Raw genomic sequence first — 25,482 nt, forward strand, 5'->3', positions numbered from 1 at the left:
ACCAGGTTACCTCTGAACAAAAAGAGCTAGCAGGTCAGTGGGCTTTACCTGCTCAAATAAAATAGCTTAGTTACAAATAAATAGATAGACGTGCTGTGTTGGGAGAGTGACATTGGCCAGTGGTAGCACATTCACCGCGTGTTGCAAAGGTTCACGGTTCGAATCCAGTGGCCACCCTGATTTTTATTACTGTGGGTGTAATAACCATCACAATAACCGCAGTCGGCGGTTAAGGTCCCATGAAGTAATTCTCAAGAGTCTGCTGTTGTGTGCCAACTGCCAGACTCATGCCCTGTGTCACTCTTGCGAATGAGACTCATCCAGGTCTCGGCTAGTTACAACCAAATTAACTTGTATTCAAAATCATTGTGCAATTTTTGTTTTAAACAGGGAAACAACGGACATAATGGAAAATCTGGAAGCAAAGGACCACTTGTAAGTATTTGTGTTTATGTATATGTGTGTCATGCATTATACTCTCCCTCACTGCACAATCTATTGTGACAAAACAAATGATCCCTTATCGAAAATCGATCCAATATAACCACCCACGCTTTATTATGTAGTTACATCGTATTCCAAAGGTTATATTTGAATATCGGAATGTACCTCGCTCATTAACTGAGCCACGGGATGATATAAGACTTCAAACTAGTACCTGGAGGCCATCGCGCCCAGTCCCGGCGGCTCGTGGGTATTTCGTGTCGCACGGCAGCGGGAGGCAGAATCGGCGAGGCGCTTTGTTATATTCTTTTGCGAGATCGCCCACGCGCCGCACGGCGTCCTGCCCAATGCAGCCAGCGCTCGCGTGGAATGTCATCTGCTTGGCACATTACGTAGACATAACATCGACAGAAGTAGGTTAGTTCTATGGGGGGGGGGGGGGGGGTGGGGGGAAGTCAAGAAGGATAATTAATTTTTTTCAAGGCATTTATTTCTGGCCCGAAATGTTGATCTTTCTTACCTGGAAAAACCTATGACGTAGTCGGAGTGACTGTAAAAAAAAGTCTGGCTGTATGGTTGAAATATGTGTTTATGTCTATGTGTGGTCGTCTGTAATAATATCAAAAAGTATTTAAACATTTCTGTAAATTTTTCAGGAATGCTGTAAAAATTAATTTGAAAGATCAATAGGCACAGTATATATGAACCAACATATTTAATTTCAACCATCTTTAATTACATATCTCACAATTGATTATACCATTACTCACAATTAACAACCATGTTTGTGGTGTTGACCGTGACAGTGATGATGATAATGATGACGATTATTGAGATGTGGATGATGATTCGGCACAAACATCTAAGCGAGTTATCGTGATTTACCCAACGATGCCCTTAATTCCATTACAGCCTGTCATCCACAAGATTGGCGAGTGCCATCCTAGGAATTGTGTCACCTCTGGCTGTCACCCATTAGTGAGTGTGTGGGCATGAGGACCCACACTAGGAGTGCAGCAGATGATGGGGTGGAACATGGGGTGTTGATAGCACATGCGGTGCGGTGGCACATGGGGTGTGGTGGCGCATGCAATGCGGTGGGACATGTGGTGTGGTGGTACATGCTGTGTGGTGGCATGTGGCGGTGCTGTGACCGTGAGTGGCGTCTGTATGACCCCTGACCCTTCACAGGGAAACCCTGGCATTGCTGGAGCCCCTGGCTTCCCTGGCCCCCAGGGAGTGTTGGGCCTCCCAGGCCAAACCGGCCTCGCTGGCCTCAAGGGGCCCTCTGTGAGTACCGCACGTGACCTTTGCACACAGATCGAAGCTGCAGTCATTATACACGAATGTGATTAACACGTAATGCACACACCACCTAAAGAAAGCAACTTTATCCACACTGGATTGTTATGACCACTGATATGTATTCTTTAAAACTGCCTACTTAATAAGGTATAATGGATAACAATGAGGCTCTTGTTGTACCCATGGCAGTGACCCTTGTATCAGACTACAAAGACTCTGTGTGCGGCTCTGCTGCATGATGTAAACATTGCATGTGTTTATGAAATCAACTGGTAGAAAACTTAAATTAGATTATGTTAGGTTTCTGATCATTCTTTTGTGGATAAAGTTACGAATGTTTGTGAGATTTACAGATCATCGGCATTTCACCTTCAATGAATGTCTCACACGAATTTTAACCCTGGATGTTTGTTCCACTCAGGGCGATATTGGAATTCCTGGCTTGAAGGGAGAACCAGGCTCCAAGGGTGAACACGTGAGTACAAATGTCCAGCTCCCGCAAATTATATATTACGCACCTCGAGATGTACTGCATGGAAGGGCGCGATATGAAGAATAAATGATTACGATTATTATTATGATGTAGGTCAAATTATTGCAGTCGTCTAAATACTTGGCTCAGGAGTGATTGTGCTGTGGGAAGGTAGAGGCTTGAGAAGATGGTGTAGTTCAGGGGATCAGTAACCAAAATAACAAGAAGAGCCTTTTTTTGGATTCAGTAAAAAAAACTCTAATATTTCAAGAGCCGCAATGCATTTGGTGAATATCAGACGATGGGTCCTTAATAAATAACATCACGGAGCAGTCTTTAAAGAGTCGCATGCGGCTCCGGAGCTGCGGGCTACCGATCCTCTGGCCCAGGTAGAGGCATAATGGAGGTTGACGTTTAAAGACTACGTGGAGCATGACTAAACACAACATTCAGTAATGTCATTTGTGCGTCTGTCTAAAGAAGAGAGCTCGTGTGCAGTGTGAACAGCTTGGGACAGCAGCGTGTGACTGAGGTCAGGTTAAAATGATCTTCCCAAGCAGGTGTTTTCGTTCGGAACGCTCAGTGGCATCTCATCGCTCGTTGGAACGGCTGCTGTCACAGTTATCATTATTTCTGTCAAGCAAACAGGACACAAATTGGGAGCGCAGATCGGGTGATGCGGCAATTACGGCTGCAGCTGAGCATACTGCCGTGCGTCATTGTCACATGAGCAGAGCTGGGAGCACACCTCCTGTACGGGAGCCACATTGATATCCGTGCGACGCACAAATGCTTAGATAGGGGGCTCAAGGTGCCTGCCGTTGTTTTTGTCCGACACCTCTAGACTTGTCCACTCAGATAGGGGCATCTTCTGGCAGGGTCGATGTCCAGCTCAATCCCTTCCCAGTGTTGCCTGGGAGGGGGCATGGGGAACATGAACATTCAAAGAATAAAGGAGGATGGGCACAATGCTGACCGCACGACACTCCCACAGCACCACGCTGGTTTTAATAGGTGCTCGCCGACAGCACTAGACGGGGAGCCTTTGTCATTGAGTGTGTGTGCGTGTGTATGTGCGTGTGTGCGTGTGTGTGCGTGTGCCTTGGTGGCTCTGTCTGTCCGACTCAGGGCAACGCTGGTCTCTCGGGAGCCGCGGGTTTGTCTGGAGAAGAGGGCAAGCGTGGCAGCCTCGGCGAGCAGGGCAACGTTGGCTTGGCCGGCCCGGCTGGTGCCAGGGTACGTTCACTGGTGCTGCAATTTTGTCAGAGCAACAGACACAAGCCTGATGTTGCGTCTATCAAACAGCTGGACGTGTAGCTCAGCGTCCCATTTCAAGGACTTTACGGATCTGCATTGCTGGGATGTCGCATCTAATATCGAACTGAGCTAAAATGCTGCAAATGGTTTGTGAGTCAAAGTGCCTTAATGTCTGCCCTGATTATTGGTTTGTGTGCAGGGTGCCCCTGGAGTCAATGGCTTCCCAGGTCCCAACGGGGGTGCGGGTGGCATGGCAAGTGAACTCCAATTGCATTTCTCGAAACAGCGAACGAGCACAACGTTACCCATATGCAACACACATAACCTCTCACACATAATATACTTGGAAGGTGCAATTACATAATACTTTAAGCGCATGCATGTGTGCAACAAAAATTGTATACGTTTGTGGCGTGTACCATCACCATGTATTGTGGTCGTTATTGAGCGCGCATTCGTGCGTGCGGTTATTGCGATTGCGTGTCGCTGATGCGCGTGCATGTGTGTGTGTGCCCATGTGCGTGCGTGTGCGTGCGTGTGTGTGTGCGTGTGCGTGCTTGTGTGTGTGCCGCACCTCGTATCAGGGCCTGCCTGGTGATCGAGGAGCGGCCGGTCCTTCCGGAGCCAGGGGCCTCCCCGGCGAGCCCGGCAACCCCGGCGAGGCCGGTGGCACGGGAGCGAGGGTGCGTGCGGCCTCCTGCCCTCCCCCCAGCCACCTCTTTCCCCTGCCACCACCGCCGCCGCCGCCGCCGCCGCCGCTGCCCCCCCATGCCTAGGCCCACAAAGCGGGGGCCCAGCACCTGCTTGCCGCTCAATTGAACCCTGAGCCAGTGTCGTAAATTCCACATTCTTATCACGGGGGCAAGTATCCCTATTGGGCAACCACTGGTTAACTTCCCCACGAAGTGGTGGTCGCTTCACTCCCCCAGGGGTCAATTACGATTATACTTGTGTCGTTTGTAATGAATTGCAATCGCCAAGTAATTATGATTAGAATTCCTGCCGACACTGCTGCTGCAATAGTCATCATAATGTGACCTCGGGTGTGCTGGATGGATGACGGCTGATTTGATTCCCCGACGAGTATTTTGAACTCGCAGAACTTCAGATGGCGAGCCCATGCGCTCTCCTGCTGCGTTCTGCCCGGCTGAATCTCGTGCACAGCGCCCAGGCTGATGGGCGCGTGGCATGGCTATCGCTTTTGCCCGAGAGTGCGAAATATTTTATTCCTGGAGTGCATCTCGGGCAATTGTGCGATGCCCCGTTGGCTTCGTCCGTTGGCCGTCGCGATGATCGCATCCCGTGTCTCCCCCGCAGGGTGCACCGGGGTCTACTGGCAGCAGTGGTCCTTCTGGAAAGTCTGGTGCTCAGGTAAACTCGCGCCTCAACCGGCCCACCATCGCTTACGAGCCCCTTTTTAAAGTGTGATGTACTTTTTCAGTTGGCTTTGTATTTTTTTTTTTAAGTGGTAATACAAAATATTGCATATTATGAGTTAACTTTTTTGCAAAAAGAGTTCAGGAAATAAAAAAAGGGTACACGATTAAAATGTCATCTAAATGCTCACGGTAATGAATAATTCTTCGAAACGAGTCGAGTATTTATTTACGTAAGATTTCTATAGCGTTGAAACAAAATATATGTCGCATTCATTGAGAACAACAAGTAGCGTTTGTTGTAAATACGTGTGCAGCCCCGACAGCTTTTGATCAACAGCGGCCTTATCTCAGTTGTGACCGTGGGGCTTCGATGTCTTCCTGTGTGCGTTGCCGCGTGCGTTTTCCTGCAGGGTGCAGCTGGACAAGAGGGCCGATTGGGTCGACCAGGCTCCACCGGTGGCCGAGGATCTCCTGGTCCCATGGGATTCCCTGGGCCCAAGGGCATTGATGTGAGATCATCATGCCACTCACGTGATGGCTGTGTTAATTTAGTCGGAATCTTAATTTTTTTATCATCATCTTTAGTCTACTGGAACGAGAACCTTGTGGAGTTGTAGTCAAGTCTTAGTCTTTGGATTTCATTTAGTCATTCTCTTAGTTTAGTCAATGATTTAGTCCATTTTTAACCAGCGGTCTCCGTAAATCTTTTCATCTACATTATGTAGCCAATTGACATTTTGGTTTTCCATGGTGCACTGCAGTCTCAATGCAGTGCACAAGCAAAGCCCATCTCACGTAGGAACCTATGTGGGGTGCCACGATGACGAAAAGTTAACTACCTCGCCTGATATACAGGAGGTCGTGGGTTAGATCCCGACCCTGATGTCTGTATATTTGGAGTTTGCGTGTTTTCCACGTCGTCGCAATTGATTTTTCTCCAGGCCCTCCGGTTTTTCCCTCCACATTCATGAACGTGCATTTAGATTATTTGGCTGAAATAGATTTCCACGCGATGAGCCACTTTGTTGAGTTGTCATTTGTGGCCAGGTCCCTTCTGAAAAAGAGAGCACTGTAGCTGAGTTTAGTTCACCTGTGCACAAGTGTGACCATGCAAGGCACACGCACGCTGACACAAAATGCATGAGAACATCTCGTTTCTCCGCAGAAATGGTGACGTAACTGCAGTGTGTAGCTGTCCAAGGTGTTGTGGTTTTACCCCTCGCCGCTTTCGATTTGATGTCCAACGTTTCAGTTACCTCCATGCTGCCGGCACGTGAAGAGAATTTCCAGATGTTACAACCCGAAAGCCGACGCAGTAGTAACTGCAGTTTGATGGAAATCGCTTGAGCAATTGCAAAAATGGAACTGCCGCACTTTCAAATCGTGACAATTTGGGCACAATTTTGAAGTGAAATTTGTTGTGATTTCACGCACGATTTGAAGTGGAGCAGGGACGCAAAGGCACCGTTTTTGCTGGGCAAGCGCAGCGGCGTCCGCGTCATCTTGGAGCATAAACCATCATCAAGCAATCTCTGGTCATCCTCGCAGCAGCGGCTTTTGGCTAACCATCAAACGAAGATGGTCTCTGCATCGCGCGCTTTCAAATGCGCGCTTCTGTGGCCATCTGGAACGCTCTTCCCATCGATATTAGGAAGCCACTGGGAGCTACGCGCTTTTAAATCAAGATTGAAAACCAATTTCTTGAGAAATAGATTTTTTGTTGTTTAGTTTGTTGTCGTTCCCATCGCACCTCCAATGAGCGTGGTTGGCCACGTACGGTGTGAAAGAAGTTCAGCATGCGTACAGGAGAATTTATGAATTCCTCGCGTCGGATGCGGCTGATGGAACTGCTGTCGCTGCTCTGTCCCACAGGGGGAGGTCGGGCCACCCGGTGCCACTGGCGGTAATGGAAACCGCGGTCCCATGGTGAGTCGGAAGCAAACAAAAAGTTCTGAAATAATATTGTAAAATTACTCAACGGTCACGCTGTCGGGCCGCGTTGGCCTGCAGCTACGCGTGCGTTTTAAGGCAGTGAATGTCGGGATAACTCTTGGTGTTGGGAAACACAACAAAGGGCAATGGTGGAGCCCAAAGTCTCCCACGCAATGTGTTTTCCTCTCCCAGGGTGTTCCTCTCACTGAGTGTCCCCTTTTGCTGCATGTCCCCCTTGTTGAGTATTCTCTTGCTGTGTGTCCCACTTGATGCGTGTACCCTTTGCTGAGTGTCCCCCTTTGCAAGTGTCCCCCTTGCCAAGTGTTCCCCTTGCGGAGTGTACCCCTTGCCGCGTTTCCCCCCTTTGCTGACCACAGTGTTTGTGCTGGCACAGGGCGAGTCTGGGAAGGATGGGGAGAATGGAGCACGGGGAGCGGGAGGCCCCATGGTGAGTGGTGCTGGGCTTCACGTGGAGTGCGGTTCTCGTGCACTTCACTCCCCATTCATGGTCTCTTTCCATTCCCCACCAATTGGAGATGGGAGCTTACCTGCAGGGGATTTTAGGCGTACACCTTGGTGTTCGGAAACACAGGAAACGTTGTTAAGTGACTCTTCTGCTACTCCACAAGTCTAGAACTCTCTTCCCCCAGCCGTCCGTGCTGTTGACCCCTGTTCAAGTCTTTCCCCCACCTCTGATTAGCACGGTTGGCTGCGTACGGTGCGAAAGTAGTCCAACATCCACACATAAAAGTCCAGGCTCAGAGACCTTCCATTGCCTATGACTGACTGACTGCCTGCATCTCGATACAATAAATACGCTCACTGTTTCTGCAACAGCGTTCTGAGGTGTGGTCGCAACTTAGACATTGGACAAATCCACATCGTCAAAAGGGGGCCTTTGCACGTGATGACCCGAGGCCACGGGTGCATGGGTCGTGGGTCACACGGCTAACGCTCCTTGTGTTCGCGTGGCAGGGCGCAAGCGGAGAACGAGGAGAGCAGGGGGCCTCTGGACTGGGTGGCCCACAGGTAACGGGCGCCCACGCACGCACAGACCAGCAGCAGATCGCTGCGAGAAACATCCGGTGATGTGATGCCAATGCGAATAAGACTTACCTAGGCTTGATCACCACGTTTACTGTGCACGTAACGTGCCTCTTCGTGTTGTGTCTCTATTTTAGTTTTTTTTTCGCCCCCCCCCCCCCCCATTGATGTTAAAAGGTGTTCGGTATTTATTGTGCGGCATTTTGACATGCAGTTGCATGATTGACGCTGTGTTAAATTAAATTAGCGAGATGGTATTGTATTGTGGGCAAAAGTACCACATCGCCTTACTGCTCACACGTTAGATATATGTTCCTCTAGATTTTTGCATAGGAAATTCCACTACAGGCGATGGAGATGAGAATAATCTTCACGGTGATAATGTTGATGATGATAATGATTGTGATGATGATTATCATGAGACAGATGTGACGATGAGAATGATGATGACGACGACGATGATAACAATAATGTTGATGAAGATGATTGTGACGATGGCGGTGGTGGTGATGATGATGAAAGAGATGTGACGACGATGATGACGATGATAACGCCGACGACGATGATAATGACGATGACGATGATGACGACGACGACAACGCTGATGATGATAACCGCAGCCCTAACTGAGCTCTTTATCTCTATATTTCAGGGTGTGCCTGGCTCGCCTGGTGGACCTGGCATGGCTGGCAGACTGGGTGACAGAGTGAGTATTGCTGCTGCAATTAGTTGGCAATAGAGTGGCAGGAACTGTGTTTGTCATCGAGTACACATCAGGTGGACGTTGAGTGGCATTCATGCGAGCAGTAGAAACTTGTTTACCATTCTCTTTGTAGTTGAATGATGCGCTGTTGTTTTGAGAGGCACATTTGCTAGGTTAAAAACGCTTTTACTGATATGCCCCATGGAACCTTGACATTGATGAAACGTGCTGCAGTCTTCATAATTGCATCACATCCGTGCGCATTCTCCTTATGTATGTGCAGTGTGCGATGGTGCAATGGTGAGCCCTCTGCGTCAGAAACCCCGAGGCCTGATATCATGTTTCTGACACGACTGGGGTCCTGAGTCCAGTTTCCGAATCGATGTTGGCCCCCCATTCACCGGCCCGGACTGATCAGTATCGTCAAGTGTGGTCAGATAGCCCCCCCCCCCCCCCCCCCCCGCGACCGATATATTGTATGGGGAAGCTTTCATCCGGCAGTGGATTAACAATGATAAATATAATAATTTTAATTATAATTACGTTATCTACTATGAAATACGATGAGTTGGATACAACTGAGACAGAAAAGACAGAATATGGTAACTGTGGCCCCACGAATCAAAAACTGTCCGTTCAAAAAATAAATAACCACTCACTTGGTGCTACGTAATTTGATGTAAGATTGTCGGCAACCTCTTCGCATTGTGGATGTAACAAACACCATGTGCTCCCTTCCCCCCCCACCCCCCCCCGTGTCCACTGCTTCCACCGCCACCTCTGCCCTCCAGGGAATGCCGGGAGATTCTGGTGCGCCTGGAATTTCTGGCACCAAGGTAAGAGAGACCCTGGCAGCCTCGGCGCGTACATAGCGATGACGGAAATGACGGCGTATTTTAAACCGTTTGTGTTTACGAGCGACATTTGTACATTATGATACACGGCGTGTCAATGAAGGTTTCATCCGGGGATTAGGGAATTGTATTTGGATGGTGGTTTGGGCAGTGTTGGTTGAATGTAGGAGAGGAGTCGAGTGTTTGACAAAAAAAAAACATTGGAGTGATATTGAACAACTCAACACGGAAGCAAACGAAACTGTCCATGACATAACTCTTTAAAAAAAACACACGAACAATTGTGACGCAGGACATTTACTCTTTTTTTGTTTTACACAGCCAATGATTGGAACCCGTTTACCCGCATGACAGAATGAGAGATTTTTCCAACCAGCATCCGAATATTCACAACACGAACATGTGATTTAGCTTGACCTTTTGTAACTTTTTAACATGGGATACGAAGTTATTACGTGCGCTGTCGATGCCACCGGACAACGATCCACGGTCGATGGAATCGATCGACTAAACCAGTCACGTGTTGAACAACGGCATGGGGGTGACGTGCAGTGTCCGAGAGGGGAGACTCGTACTGTCGCATCTTCTCACCACTGAGCGAGTGCGCGCGCGAGTCGTTCCAATCAAGCTCACTCGCACCGCTGATAATAATCACTCTCACAGAGGATCCTCTCTTGATGCGCACCCTGCACATAATCTGTATTCAGATGAGTAAAGAAATGAATCCAAAACCCATCAATTCCTTTCTTGTGTATGATTGCATCAAAATGTTCCGAAGCTAAATGCCAGTATCGTGCTCTGCTAGCCACAACAAGAGGGCTTCAGGAGAAAGTTAATTCCTCTGTTGAAGAAACGCAAACAAAACCATTATACATTATACGTGCTATGCACCAGTATCAATTATGTTAGTGGATTTTTTGTTTCAGTTTTGTGTATATAAAATGATAAAAATAAAATAAAACTGCCGTGAATAAATTAATATTTTTTCAAATATATACATGTTTTACTTTCTTTCACAACCACCAAAAAAATACTTTAAAACAAATGGAACGGCCGTCTGTGAAGATGCGACACTTGCTACTGACGCTGCGAGATAAACAGTTGTGCTCCATGCCACGGCAGCACCGCCGGCGGCATTAAGAGACTCAGACATTCAGATCGGTGTAAACAAATATTGCTTCCTCCCAAAAATTGTTCCCCCATGAGAATTAAGAGAAGTTCCCACCACCAAGCAAAACATTACTCTCGTTCGGCATATGCTCGGCTTAATTCCTCACTGAATATGTTTCGGGTCACTGGTACGTTGGAGTAGGCATTTGCCTAGCAGCCAAAGCCATATAAGAAGGTATACTGGATGTGGTGTGCCAGATGTGGACATATTTTCATGATTGCTGGCCTGGTCTGACTTGGCTGAAATTAATTCCATTGGATTAGAGTTGCTTTCTTAAGTGGTGCAAATATTCAGAAGGGAAACCAATATTCCCAAATGTTTGTTGGTAGGGGAACATGAAATTTGTGGCAGAACAAATACTTGTGGGGTACATGTATTCTCTGACAAAGTGGCTTCGTCAAACACGTTATGTAGACACACTTACCATGTGCTCACTCACCCACGTATTCACTCACACATTTACTCACTCACTCACTCACCCACTTTCCCACTCACTCCCTCACGCTGTGTGTTCCAGGGTGAGGCCGGCACACCTGGTGAGCGCGGTTCTACTGGTTCCAGCGGCATCCAGGGCATCCGTGGTCAGGCTGGAACCCCCGGCACCTCTGGAGCCAAGGTGAGATGGTTTCCTCGAGGGAGAGAGGCCGGGAGAGCTGGTCAACTCCTGGCCCCCCACCCCCACCGAGCGGTGGCGCATTGGTTAGCGCACTGCGATGCTGCTATCTCAACAAACTGGGTGTAATTCCTGAGCTCGGGTAAAATCAGTGGCAAGTGATATCTGAACCTGTTCTGGCCTCTGCCTCCACTAAACCGACATTGACAATCGGTACTGGACATCTGTGGAATCTACTGGACATCTGTGAAAAAGAGCTTCATAGCTCATCGGATTCCTCCAGTCTAAATAAAGATCATGATTCTGTTAAGCACTCGGGAGACTTAGGCAGCCATAACCACACCCAGCCGCTCGAGCGTCACACTCGCCCAACAGTCAGTGCAGCGGCTACTGGGCGATGCTTTGTCCCCCGTTGTAACCACCCAAATCTCTCGTTTATTGACCCCCGCGGCCACCATAGCAGGCACTTTGGGACCTGATCCGCGTTGGGACCTAAAGCTGCCCAAAGCAGGGCGCCTGAATGCGTGTCAGCAGACGCGCTTTAGCAACACAACGTCCGGTAGTAGTAAACAGCCAGTAATGCGGTTGCTTCTGTAAAATGAAACTTGCCCGCATGTAGTGTGTCTGACGTTGTCTGGGAAACGCTTGATGCACGACGATGGCAGCACACCATTTGCTGTTTGCGCTTTGTTCACCGAGATTGTCACAAATGTGACTCCTCAGCGTCTGGGTAGATTGGACCCCGGTTTGTAGGTGGCTCTGCTCAGTCGTGTGAAGTATGCACACGATGCAGTGGCATAGTGCGATTGGCATGGCGACCTCGTGCAATTCATGAAATGGAGTCACCTGTTCAAAAGTATAAACCATACTACTAAACTCTTTTTATTTTACCCAGGGAGGGCTCACTGAGCTATATAGCTTTTTTTCACAAGCGACTTGGCCACAAATGGTAGCTCAATGAAGCGGCTTGTGACGTGGACATTTATAGCGGCCAACCGGATTTTTCTCCGGGTCCTCCGGAAAAACCGGAGGACCCGGAGAAAAATCCACATGACCGCGGGAAGAGAGACATGCAAACTGCAAATATACAGCAGGCGTCAGGGGTCGGGATCGAACCCATGGCCTCCTGCATACCGGGCGAGGTAGTGAACATCTCGCCACCGTGGCAACCCTCTTCGCAACCCGGCATCTGAGCCCCTTCAGCCCATGGGGCACCCATGCAATGGCGCCGGCTGCATACCCGGTAGCTACTCCTCTGCTTCGATGGCCCAGTGTCTGTCCCTCCGCGAGAGCATCGTGAAGCGGCAGTGCGTGAGCCACAGAGTCCCGTGGTCTCACTCCATCAGGGCGCACGTTCTGGTGTTCGGTTTCAAGTTTGCTGTTGCTTTGGAGGCGGTTTCACGTTTCTGTTATTCCATCCCATGTCTTTCAATAGATCTTCTGGCTTCCTGATTGTGTTTTTTTTTCCCAAAGTGTTTGGTGCGAGTGTTTTTTTGACTGCCATTGGTTTTGTTATTCTTATCGCTGTACATGAATGGCGTACTTATGTAAACGCTCTCACTTCTCCGTCGGGCCTTTGGTGAATGGGTGCATTTTGGGGACGACAAAATCTTTGTTTCTAAGCCAAAATATCCCCAGATAAATATTATTCATTAGTCCTAGTCATGTCATTTATACCCCTTGGATAAGAGGGGTTTTTTTTTACGATATTTCAAAAGTCACATGTACGGGAAATTGTATTTAACTTTTATGATTTACTTAGGCTCATCATTTCAATTTACTGGTCTCCATTGAAATCTAGGCGATCAGATGCCAGATTACGTGTTACTGAGAAGGCATGTACTGTACAGATAACAAACGGGAAAATATCGTGTCGCATCCTTTTCCCACCGCAGTATCAATATTAAATGCCAACTAAGTCATGTTGATGTTTCCTCCTGACCAATTATAGCAAAAACTTGAGCACGCAGAAGCCAGATGCACTCATCACGTGTACATAAGACGCAAAAAAACATCGTTGCATATTTTCTACAGCAATGCCAATTCAAAATCTGATTATCAATACGATGTATTTATGAACAAACTGACGACAGCTGTGTGGAATTGTACACCAGAAAAGGGGAATATTCTGTTTTTCACAGACACGTGGGGGGGGGGGGGGCGCTCAAATCGACGGGGCGACGATTTGGGGTAATGCGTCAATAACGCTGACCCCTTGCCGGTGATTCTCTCCCCACCCCCCCTCCCGTTGCGATGGCAGGGCGAGGCTGGAGTTGTTGGGCCATCCGGTCTCATTGGAAGCCCCGGTGCCTCTGGGCTGCCGGGTGAGAGAGGTGTAAGCGGAGGCCCCGGAGGCAAGGGGGAAAAGGTGCGACATACACGCACGCACTCGGCCTGCTCACGCCCTGTGCTCACCCTAATCGCGGACACTCGAACAAAGACGATCGCCGCAACGCGCGCTTTCAGGTGCGCTTCTGCGGCCGTCTGGAACGCTCTTCCTTGCAATATTAGGAAGCCGCTGGAGTGATGCACTATTAGATCATCTGGATTTAAAACTAATTTCTTTACAACTACTTTTTTCGTTTAGTTTGTTGACCTTCGCCGCACTTCCGATTAGCACGGTTGGTTACGTACGGTGCGAAAGAAGTTCAACATACATACATACGTATGCATGCACTCGACCACGCACGCACCAAGGCGTCCATGCGTCTACGATTGCCCACTTGTGCAAGTCAACATTCACGAACACACACACACATGGTGACTCAAGCGAGAACTGTTTATTGTAATGGAATTGGAAGAAAAACATCCCATTGCACGATTCTCGTGCATAATTAATTAGTGTTGAGACTCAGTGAGGTTTGCTTTTATAACATAATGACATTATTATTATGATTATTGCGTGCAATCACGTGAACCTCCGGCCGTGTGCAACCTTGCACGAGCTCATGAGCTGGTCCTTGAGAATTCAACGAGCGTGCACGCGACCTGACGCTCAATTCAGACTTCTGTGCGCAGTTGTGCGCTTGCACGCACGTACTTGACACACGGTGGTTACGGTACGATCTTCGATGCACCCCTAATGTTATATTTAGTTCAACAGACGTACGCACGCACACACACACACACGACACCATTTCTAATGCTCGTGCTTTTAAGAAAAGCCCTACTGAAACGATTCCACGGACGTGAACGTGGTGTTGCGTGACATCTCTTTCGATGCTGCCTCCCGACGCCGTTCCTCTCTTAGGGTAACAACGGCGAGAGAGGCTACGAAGGGAACCCCGGCAAAGACGGAGCCCGAGTGAGTGCGGTTTTTCTTCAAGTGTATTTCACGTCGCGTAAACCAGCTACATTTATTTTCCAAACGTTGTAATAATGCATTCGTGGCAAGCGAATTCTGTATACTCACACGTATCAAAGAGTACATGCTTGTACTAGACGATTACTATTCTCTATACTTACATATGACACACACAGTGCTTTATTTCGACCGATTATGTTCACACAGTGACCCAAATAATATATCCGCACCCGGCATACCACATCCAGTATACTTCTTGCGATGGCTGTGGCTACAGCTGAGTTCTCAAGTCGACAGTGATGCAGAACATTTTCAGTGAGAAATTAAGCACCGGCTATGTGTGTACTCTATCCTACAAAACATGATTATAGTACGTGCTTAAGCGTGATTACAATTTTCTCATTGGCTCGCAAGTGTCACTGTAACATGTAGAGATAGGTTCTACGGCGAGTAGTTTGGTGAGGTCTAGCCACAAAGTCTTGAGCAGCCGTACTCTATACGGACAGCCCCGTTTTCGGCATGTAGGCCAATAATTTCGGGCTAAATAAACTTGCGTTGCATGAACAAGTTCACGGACTGGTGCCTTGTCCGCCGTGAATCCTCCCTGAATCCTCCCTGTGATTAATTCGTCCACGAGTCTGGAATACGACAGCGAGATTTTGGTAAATTCTAGCCAACGTAAACTGTAAGTGCTTCTTTTTTCAATCAGGGAATTAAATGAGAAACAAAATCACAAGGTAGTGTCTGTTTTGGCTGGCAGCACCCTGTAGATTAACAAAAAAATGTTAAAACTTAAGCTGGAATCATAATTTATTTTTCAGCCGACGATGCAGTGCACAGCGTTCGAATTGTTTTGGTTCAGGATAGCGAGATGGCATGGAAATACTCCCAATGTCGAGCTCAAACGAAACCACCCCATGACCTAAGATTGTAAACACTTCATTAAATGTATTTCACGGCTTAAGCCAACGAGACAAATTATGATTGCACGTGTCAGAGCTTTACCTTCAGAGGAAATGCAATTTCAAGTGGTTTGTTAAAAAAAAAGAATCTGCATAACGTAACACGCGCGTAGTGGCTAACGCAGCCCGGCTTGTGCAAATGCATTTTTTTCCCCGAAGTGTTGCTTCATTTATTGACCCGTCCTCTTGTCCCCACGCAGGGTGTGATTGGTCCGGTTGGGCCTCCAGGCCCTAGCGGTGCTCCAGGCGACAAAGTAAGTGGGGAAAATGCTTTCCTGTTTCTCTTGGAAGACACGGGTCTTTGGCTGCGCATTGTGAGGGCCCAGACCAGCCATCTGTGAAAACAAACCCTGGGCCCTGCTGGAAGCCTAGGCTCCTCACGCACGGGTGTGCCAGAGTTAGCAAATGTTAATCAAGACAGTGCATGGCCGCCCCAGTACTTGCAAGGCATGCCAATTGTGCAACGTCGGTTATGCTTTACATGTCGGCTGTTTTAGACAATGTTAGCTCCATGAGGTGTAAGTAAAAAAATAAATTGAACACCCCATGAGCTTAAAAGTTCCAGCAAGTGCTGGTTTTGTTATATTTAAACATCTTCACGCGGAACTGCTAATGGCTGTGTCACGTGTTTTTTGGGTTGTATCGCGCGGTGTTCAGCATGATGCCTGACGTTTCGTCCAACATTTCATTCCGGGTGCTGGGAGCTTCTTGACGGCTACTTAATAAGCTCTTGGCATATGGAGCAAAACGCCGGACAACATGTCAAACAAGATGCAGTGTACAACCCAGGCTATGCAGCACAACTGCGGGAACATTACGTGGCAGTGGAACTGTCAGTGTCAGCTCCGCTGAGTGGATTTGTCACGGGGTGTGGCTGAGTGGCGAAATGTTAACTCCCTTGCCTGGTATGCACGAGGTCGTGGTTTCGATCTCGACCCTGACGCCTGTGTATTTACTTTCCCCGTGGTCGTGTGGATTTTCCTCCGGGCTCTCCGGTTTTTCCTTCCACATCACGCGCTTAAGAGTTTTTTTGGCTGCTATAAATATCCACGCGATAAGCCACTTAGTTGAGCCATCATCTGTGGCTAGGTCGCTTCTGAAAAAGAGCCATATAGCTCTGCGGGCCTTACCCGGTAAAAATGAAAAAAAAATCGTTCGTAGCCTAGTTTTAGTTTCTCGTCTCTAACCGCGCTCACTCTCCCGCAGGGCGAGCATGGCGCCTCTGGTCCTCTTGGGCCGGCCGGCCCCGCAGGAGTGAACGTGAGTACTGCCCGCCTCGCCCGCCGCGTCTCCCGTGAACTCGCCGGCACACCGCTTCATCACACGCGACGTGATGCCACGCGGCAACACAACACGCACACCGCTTACGGGCACGGCGCCTGGGTCGGGAGTGGGGAGAGCGCACCGCTGTCAAGCGAAGCGACGCGCGGAGATCCGTGCGTCGGATAACAACGGTTGTGGTAGCAGTCTGCGGCGCAGAGTGATATTGTGCTTACATTCCTTTCAGAAGGATAAGATTAATCTTGGTCCGAACAGTGTGATGAGTAACAAAGCACAAAGCACTGCCTGCACTTTGCTGGATAATATACGCTCAGTCAAGTAAAAAAAAAGACATTGTTAGACAAAAATAAGTGTTGTGGGCACTGTTATTGCTACTAGTATTGTGGCCACAAGCTGACAGGTAAGAATATTAAATTTCATCCTTCGTGTAGTATGAGATGTACACATTATGGGGAGGAAAATGTAGATTGCATTGGTTACAAGGGTAAGAATCCATGTGTCCCCGGCTGCATTCACGTCTAAATTGAATGCACATTGAGCAGGATGCATTCAATTTGGCCATGGGATGTTGTTTTTCATAAGGATGGTATGCGGCGTGTCTGTGGCTCTGTTGCCAGCATGTCTGGTACGACACACACGTGCGCTAATGTAACCCAGTCCGTCTGTGCGATCAGCGGCTGAGCTTGCAAATGGTTTACATTAGTGTCGAACATGTACAAAGCCGCAGTGTGGTCAGCTAACAAAACCGACTACATGTGCCCACACGTGTTACACATAGCTACTGCACATTGATGCATTGCGGGTGTTACGTATGGCAACTTGGGTGATGTACGTGTGTTAGTGTGTGCGTGTGTGCACGTGTGTGTGTGTGTGCGTTTTTACACGTGACGTAGTTATGGAGAGGGGTGGCTTAGTAGTTAGCGCTCTCCTATGATTCCGGTTAAACCTAGGTTCGACTCCCAGTCACGGATAATATCAGTGGCAAATGATATCTCAACCTGTCCTGAACTTCCCCTTAGTTGACTCAACTTTAAATGATGAACCGGGGAAACAAATATAAAAAATATAGTCCAAAATAGCGCTAACGGCACATTATCCGTGCTCACGTACATGCGTTTGTGTACATTCACGTGTCACGCGTGTGAATTGTAGTCTGCTCGTGTACACGCGCCTGCCTGTATGTGCGGATGTAAGCCTATACAATGGGTAACACGTGCGTGTACACGTAAGGTACGCCGCTGCGTATCCACCACTTTGGCCGCTTGTGCACCGACATGGCCTGAGTTCACGCGCGTGCGTCCGTGCGTGTTGACTGCAGGGCGAGCGAGGCAGTGTCGGCTCCGCTGGAATCCCTGGGCTCGTCGGATCTCCCGTGGGTACCCGTGCCAACCGTCACCCGCGCAGCCCACTCGTCTCGCTTGCTGATGATGATGTCAGCGCTGCTGCTGCTGCTGCTGTCATCCAGCAGCATGAGCAGCAGCAGCAGCAGTATGGCAAAATGAATTCACTCACTAGACCGTGAATGTGGCTATCATAATTATCATCGGCCTCATCCCAGTAATCGAAGGACGACCCAATGCTTTATTGACGTTAATTTCTGCGTGATGAAACCTTCAGCGGATAAATAACAAGCTATAAAAAAAACTTCCACCTCATGCGTTTCGGTCAACCCACCACATATTTGCTCGCTCACGTAACGGACAAAACACATCACCTCGGCAATTTCCCTCAACGCCGGTGATACAAACATCGGAACATTGTCGCCCTCCAAGAGTATCGCTCACGGTGAGCACGTGTAAACCACCGCTACGCGGTATTGGGAGCTGATGCTTGTTTTTTACGTGGCCCGCGCTGGGGGTTCTAACGCGCGGTGTTAATGTGTTCCTCTCTCGTGCGAGCAGGGGCCCAGCGGCCACAATGGGGCCAAGGGTGAGAAGGGAGTGGCCGGTGGGAAGGGTGATAACGGAGCCCCTGGCATCCATGGATACATCGGGGCCCCGGGCCCACAGGTCAGCATCTGCATGCGTGCCATACCCACGCAGGCCGCCTCACTCGGGGCCTATCACACAGCTCCTAGCATCGCACAGAGCTCCCTTTGCGTCACACACAGAGCTCCCCTTGCGTCACACGCAGCTCCGAGTATTAAAGACTGCTCCTGAGTGTTACAAACCTCCTAGCATCACGCAGCTCCTCCAGCGTCACACGCAACTTATAACATCACGCACAGCTCCTTCAGTATTGCACACAACTCCTCGCGTTGCACACAACTCCTAGCATCACACACAGTTCTCCTCGGGTCACACGCAGACCCCCTAGCATCACACACAACTCCCAGCATCACATACAACTCCGAGCATCACACACAACTCCGAGCATCACACACAATTCCTAGCATCACACACAACTCCCAGCATAACACACAACTCCCAGCATAACACACAACTCCCAGCATAACACACAACTCCCAGCATAACACACAACTCCCAGCATAACGCACAACTCCCAGCATAACACACAACTCCCAGCATAACACACAACTCCCAGCATAACACACAACTCCCAGCATAACACACAACTCCCAGCATAACACACAACTCCCAGCATAACACACAACTCCCAGCATAACACACGACTCCTAGCATCACACACAGATCATAGCGTCACACACAGATCATAGCGTCACACGCAGCTCCCTAAAATCGCACACAGCTGCAAGCGTCACACTCAGGTAGCTCCCCTAGCGTCACGCAGAAAGACAGCGTCAGGCCATGCGCATTGCAAGTGTCCAGACACGTTTTGCTATTTCGTTATTAATAACGACTGCAAAAGTGGTTGTCCTATGGAAAAACTCAGACCTTCCAGAGGAATGGGGATTTTCCACCACTGGCTCTAAGCTGAAAACGGGAGCTGAGTAGCTGCCCGTGCTGGATTGAGCAGCAAAACACGGAGACTCTTTTCACAAAAAAATGGCCTTGTTTTTTCTCAACGAACATTAAATATTGAGTACGTGCCCTATGAGACAAATCTCTTCCGTGCCGTGCGTTAGTCGTTTGCAGGCTTGTGATTCACCCTTTTAATTGGTGGCTATTAGTTTCGTCTGTATTGGACGTTACTGATTTTTGTTCCTCTTTTACTGTCTATTGTCCACGTACATATGATGCATCGTTTAAAAACTCTGATGATGCATGCAGTTTAAAAAAAATGTAGCCTCTACAACCGTTCTCGATGAAACACTTTACCTGAATTATTAAACGATTCTTCATGGTGATTTGCTCCATGGCACTGCTTTATCGCGGGCCTTGTGAATAGCTAATCAGCTGACTGCTGCAGCTGCTGCTTAGTCACCCATTTGTGTATAACACCGCAATCCTCCACTGCTGTCAACTAGGGGCGTGCAATGCACTATAATCCTGGGGTCATTTTGATTCCTAATGTCTCACGATATACGTGCGTCACGAATCGACGCGTTGGCGTCCGTATAATTTGTACGTAACGTAATTTTACCGTGCGTCGTTAATTCACTGCTGGATGAAGGGAGTACTTGAAATCGGTAAGTCATGCCCAGGAGTCGAATTCAGTTTATCGCGCAGTGCGCATATCAGTGGTCTGCCAATGTTATGATTATATGCTCATGTAACGTCTAAGCTAGTGGAGCAAATAATACGGAATAAATTAAAGATATTTTTTTTTAAATAACTCAAATGAGGTGGTGGAAATAAGACAGCATCCACCAGAGGGTGGAGATGAATGATCCCCCCCCCCCCCGCATTGTTAATGTTGACTGATCTCCCATCATGAAGTGTGGAAGAGTAGGCCAAATACTCTATAGAGAGGCGATGGGCTCTCGAGAGCTCCGCCGAGTGGAAGCGCTTCCACAAGCAGTGGGCCGTGAGCAAGAAATTACGGGGCTGCATCTTAATTTTTACCGATCCCATCATACGCCGAGATTAACACTTCGTTTCTCACCAAGGGACCGTCTGGAGAGGGCGGCCCCAAGGGAGCTCTTGGTGAAGTTGGCGGCATGGTAAGTACCACGTGGGCACGTGCCCATGCCTTCCCCCCGTAACGCCTTCGCGTCGCATCGCACGTTTCAGAAGTTTCGCCGGATTTAATGAGATGTCGTTGTCTGCAGACGCTCAAAAAGACTGTAGATTCTGATGCAAGAATCCTGCAGCAATTGGGGTAGTTGTTGCGGTGCTGACGTAGCATTGGGTGGCACTGCCTCATTGCCCACCTTTGTGTGCCTACACTGATGCCACCGCCTGACCTGTGTTCTGCAATACAGGGCATGACTGGATTCCCAGGAGCGCCTGGTGAATCTGGCACCGGTGGTCCTCCGGTAAGTCCTCCACCCCATCTTCTACACCCCCACTTAGCTCCAGCATACTTACCCCGGCCCCCCCTTACGACACAAAGGAGGTGAAATTACTTTTAAATTGGAATTCGTTGAACAGTTAATGTGCGTACATAAATCGCGTGTCTGGTAAGTGGCACGAGATTAGTCTCAGCCAAAGGCGGCAATTGCTCGATGGGCCGGGCTCGCAATCTCTCACCCGTCGCGTTATCCCTCAGTGTCCTTATCACACCTGGGTCCATGTCGACGGCTGCTCTCTGCGAATATGATCACGCACACCACAGTTGCCGCGTGAGTGCATTTGGCTTTTACGCGGAGGGACGTTCATCCGGGCGAAAGCGGCTCTCTCTCGACGTGTCAGCGTTGATTCTCCTTCCTCTTATCGTGCTCTGCGCGCAGGGAGGCATCGGTCCTCAGGGTGCATCGGGAGCGCAGGGCAAGGACGGCAGCATGGGCCCACGCGGTGACACTGGCACACCAGGCGAGCCCGGGGAGCCCGGCCCCACCGGCCTCCTTGGCAATCAAGGAGAGCGTGGCGAGAGGGGCCCTAGCGGAACCCGGGTAAGTGAGCGCCGTGTCTGCAGCGGAGGTCCCGCTGACTTCCCTGCTACACCCCCGGGGTCATGTGACTGGGAAGCTGCCCTTACGCTCCTGGGTCATGTGACCGTCAGTCAGCTTCTGTCGCCATATGCTCCAATTCGCTGCCCTCGCTTATGGGTGTGTGGAAATATTAATAGTAAAAGCTCCTGTATATATAGCGCCTCCACAGTGAGCACAAGCACAACGAACAGAAATTCAACACATTCATCTCTCCCGCCCGAAACATCACCTATATTATATCTATTTTACTTTCACGGCAGTGACGGCCCTGCTGCTGCTGATGTGTTAAGTCCATCAGCCGCAGCCGCCATCACGGTTGAGGTTTATTTTTTATTTTTTTTGTGTTTCCACAATGAGTTATCCTAAGGTAATTTACAATGTCATAAAGTAAAAAAGAAAGTAGAACTACAACTATTAATGAGCACGATAAAATATTTAACAGAGAAATATATTTATTTAAACTGCACAATGATTAAAAGCATGAGGAATACCAATTAATGAAATATACAATTGGAAAAAACTTTCGTTTTTAAGATGTGATATTAAAACAATTAATGACTCATAGTCCCTGAGTTAACTATTGCTAAAATGACTTAAGTGATCTGACAATGAAGTAGTATTATTTATCGAAGGACAGCACAGCAGGGTATATTTATTTATTTTAACATTGCACCAAGGCAGATTATATCATTTGAGCTCTCTTCTACAAGCCAAGTTTTGGTGAAACGTGGCACAGAATCTAGCTATGGTACACAGGGATTTTTTCGGTGAGTTAGACCTGAGCTGCAGATCTCTCCCTGGGAAGTGAAAGGGGTGTTCACAATAACTTTTGTGAATCGAGTCTCAGGGATGAATACAGATTCGTTTGAAGGGCATCGCCTCTTGGAGGCAATTTAGCTCCAATATGTTTCTCTGTGCTAGCTTTTGAACTCAGAACTTCTTACTTCCAGTCGAAGCTGGATGTAAGCACACCACCTCAGATTAAGGCCACGAGTGCAGTGTGCATTTATCCTTTCATCTCGGAAGTTGCCCCTTGCCTTATTCTTCCCCCTCGCCAGTGCAATGTGAGGATGTCAGTTATATGAGACCTGTACATGCACACGGCGCCAGTATTTGTAATTATTTCGATTCATATCACCGGATACAATAGAGGTTTTCTCCGCGCAGTGTCGAATTCGGATTGTCATCGTGCGTTGGAGGCTGGACCCTCCGGGCTGCAGTTCACCGGTCCGAGCGGCGTGCGATTGTGCCGTGCGGGGACGCGTGCGTATCTATGTCGCACTTCGTTCGCAGCGTACGTAGCCACCCGTGCTAATCGGGCTGCGTGTGCTTCTCTGCCCAGGGTACCGCTGGGGCACCAGGCAGCAGTGGCTTCCTGGGTTCTCATGGTATCCAGGGTCTGTCCGGCCAGCGTGGTGAGAGGGGCGTCCCTGGACTCAACGGCCCTACGGTGGGTGAACTTTCGCGCACGACGCTGAATGCAGCGCTCCGACGCGCTGTCGGGTCGTACCGAGGTGTTGTTTGGCACGATGTCCGACGTTTTGCTCCATGTGATTCTTCGTGAACAGAGTCGAGCAGCTCACGTTGTCAACCGGGTTTATACGACGTGGCCGGCTGCTCCTGGTGTTTGATTTACACCAGGAGCAGCTGGCAATACTGTACGGCACAACCGCGAACACCTACCCACTGGTACTGACAGGCCACGTATCAGGGATGGCAGTGGAAAATGCCACTCGTGGCTTATATTGTATTTTCTAAATATATATTACCACAGACATTTTGTTCCATTTCTGTTTTTAATTCCAAAATTAGTTTGGTTCTGCGTGAAAAGAAGTTTGACACTGGATGCAAATTCACTTGTCACTGCACATTCTCACTCTTATGCTTTCACTCAAACGAGCGATCAGCTTTGTTGAGGCCAAGAGCCCTCACGATACCAGGCCCCATGCCCTTGGAGAGCTCTCACACCAGACACACGCATTCATTTCGTGTAAAACAACCTGGGCTTATTTTCAGCCGGGTCTGTCCGAAGTGTCAGAGACACGGAACATTGTTCTATAGCCGTCACACCACGTCCAGTATACCACTTGCTGTGGCCATTCGTCATATGCTCACTCTAGTCTTCCGGCGACGTAGAAAATATTCAGTGAGAAATTAAGCCCTGGGTACAACCAATCCAACGAGGGCTTTGGCAGAAAAAAAAACCGGATGGCTTTCAATCTCCATCACCATTTTGATAGGATCAACATAGGAAGATTGATTCATTAATATCAGACAGCAAGCTATATTTGGCAATGGAATTTCCAGCCTGCAGTTGTGATGCATGCGAGGGGCATCGGCAGCCGCCGTGGGCGACACACGTATTTTGACGCGTTGATTCCCACGTGCATTCTCCATCACTTTACGCGACTCTCAGTTCAGGATATTTACCTGGACGCTAAATCGGTTACTAAGTGCAGGCAGGCCGAAAAGCTGTGAAGGTTCTTAAAGGGGGGGAAAAAAAAAGAACTTGTATCTTTTGCGTCAGCCACTCGGGCGGTCATTGGTTTACTCTCGGGTTTCGGAACGTCCATTAGTCGAGCATCGCCAACGTCAGACGACGCCGACAATGGCTCCACAAAAAACATCCTCCCCAAAGCGCATCCCGAGAGGGGGAGAGAAAGGATAAAAGAGACGAGACGCACAAATCCCACGAACTAAGGTGCACGACAAAAGGCCACATCATCTCGTCCTCCCCGTACGGCCGTCCGGGCCGGTTAGTGACGATGACCTGCGTGGCATCTTCCCCTATTGTTGTTGCGGTGCGGTGCTGTTCGTTGCTCGGATTGAGCCACGGCTCAGCGTGAGGTTGGAGTTGGTGGCGGCCGGGGTGGGGGGAGGTGGTGTGTGTGGCGTGGCTCCATGTGGTGCACGGTCTCTCTCTCTCTCTCTTGCAGGGCTCTCTCGGCAAAAGCGGTCCCACGGGTGAACAAGGCGAACGTGGAGCTCCGGGTAACGTGGGCTCCCCGGGTCTCAATGGCGCTCCCGGCGAGTCCGGCCGTGAGGTGAGCTCCTCCACCCCCGCACCATTCACCACCCCACCCAACCACCCCGTTCGCGCCTTTCTATTTTATTTATTCGTTTATTTTACGCGGCGCCGTCTTCAAAGAAGCCAAGCGACTCAGAAAGGGGAGGGAAGTCGTCGGTGGGTCGTCAAGTTACGGCTTCGCGGGACGGAACGCCGCGCGAGATTGTTTTGTTTTTGTACGGTTCACGCGATGGCCGTCAACGTGAGAACTCTTCCGCGCCGTGGATTATGGATGATTTGGAATTAATCTCTCACCCCCACCCCCCCACCACCACCACCGCCACTTGATTGAGAATTTCTGCGGAGATTTTTTTTTACTTTTCCCATGTTTTTCATGGAGAGGCAGCGCCCTCTGCTGTCGAAACCACAACTCTTCCGTGCGCGTCGTTTTGAACGAGACTTTGTTGCGCATTCGACTATTTCGTGATAATTGCCACGGTGGCCAGCGGTGCGAAAGCACGTTGCTTAACGTGTTCAGTTTAATTTTTTTTTGTCAATTGCGCATTGTTTTCACATGCGCATGTGTGATGTCGAAGCACCTACACGCACGCGCTCGCTAACATCACTTGCCCCAAGAGTCCGTTAAAGGTTACAATGCATTGGGATTGTTGTCTTTTTAATGTGGTTGTAAACAGGGTTCATCTGGTACTGATGGAGCTTCCGGGCGCGATGGCCTTGCTGGCGTGCGGGTGAGGCCACCACTGCACACCACCGACATCCTCGTGCATCGAGCGCTGCAA

General features: G+C 49.1%; 1 protein-coding gene across 1 annotated transcript in view; it reads left to right on the forward strand.

The window, feature by feature from the left end:
• Positions 1-25,482, forward strand: part of LOC116948593 (uncharacterized) — a 75,764-nt gene that overhangs the window by 40,839 nt on the left and 9,443 nt on the right. Inside the window, exons 19-44 of the mRNA XM_032965404.2 lie at positions 391-435; positions 1,636-1,734; positions 2,171-2,224; positions 3,350-3,457; positions 3,678-3,731; positions 4,063-4,161; positions 4,796-4,849; positions 5,268-5,366; positions 6,730-6,783; positions 7,184-7,237; positions 7,765-7,818; positions 8,486-8,539; positions 9,328-9,372; positions 11,079-11,177; positions 13,435-13,542; positions 14,425-14,478; positions 15,641-15,694; positions 16,647-16,700; positions 18,040-18,093; positions 18,623-18,730; positions 20,692-20,745; positions 21,007-21,060; positions 21,475-21,636; positions 23,018-23,125; positions 24,612-24,719; positions 25,378-25,431. Coding sequence (XP_032821295.1) covers positions 391-435; positions 1,636-1,734; positions 2,171-2,224; positions 3,350-3,457; positions 3,678-3,731; positions 4,063-4,161; positions 4,796-4,849; positions 5,268-5,366; positions 6,730-6,783; positions 7,184-7,237; positions 7,765-7,818; positions 8,486-8,539; positions 9,328-9,372; positions 11,079-11,177; positions 13,435-13,542; positions 14,425-14,478; positions 15,641-15,694; positions 16,647-16,700; positions 18,040-18,093; positions 18,623-18,730; positions 20,692-20,745; positions 21,007-21,060; positions 21,475-21,636; positions 23,018-23,125; positions 24,612-24,719; positions 25,378-25,431 — 1,944 coding nt within the window. The remainder of the gene's footprint in view (positions 1-390; positions 436-1,635; positions 1,735-2,170; positions 2,225-3,349; positions 3,458-3,677; positions 3,732-4,062; positions 4,162-4,795; positions 4,850-5,267; positions 5,367-6,729; positions 6,784-7,183; positions 7,238-7,764; positions 7,819-8,485; positions 8,540-9,327; positions 9,373-11,078; positions 11,178-13,434; positions 13,543-14,424; positions 14,479-15,640; positions 15,695-16,646; positions 16,701-18,039; positions 18,094-18,622; positions 18,731-20,691; positions 20,746-21,006; positions 21,061-21,474; positions 21,637-23,017; positions 23,126-24,611; positions 24,720-25,377; positions 25,432-25,482) is intronic.

Source organism: Petromyzon marinus, chromosome 34 (genome assembly GCF_048934315.1).
Source record: "Petromyzon marinus isolate PM22_M1 ecotype Great Lakes invasive population chromosome 34, UKy_Petmar_22M1.pri1.0, whole genome shotgun sequence".
Taxonomy (NCBI): domain Eukaryota; kingdom Metazoa; phylum Chordata; class Hyperoartia; order Petromyzontiformes; family Petromyzontidae; genus Petromyzon; species Petromyzon marinus.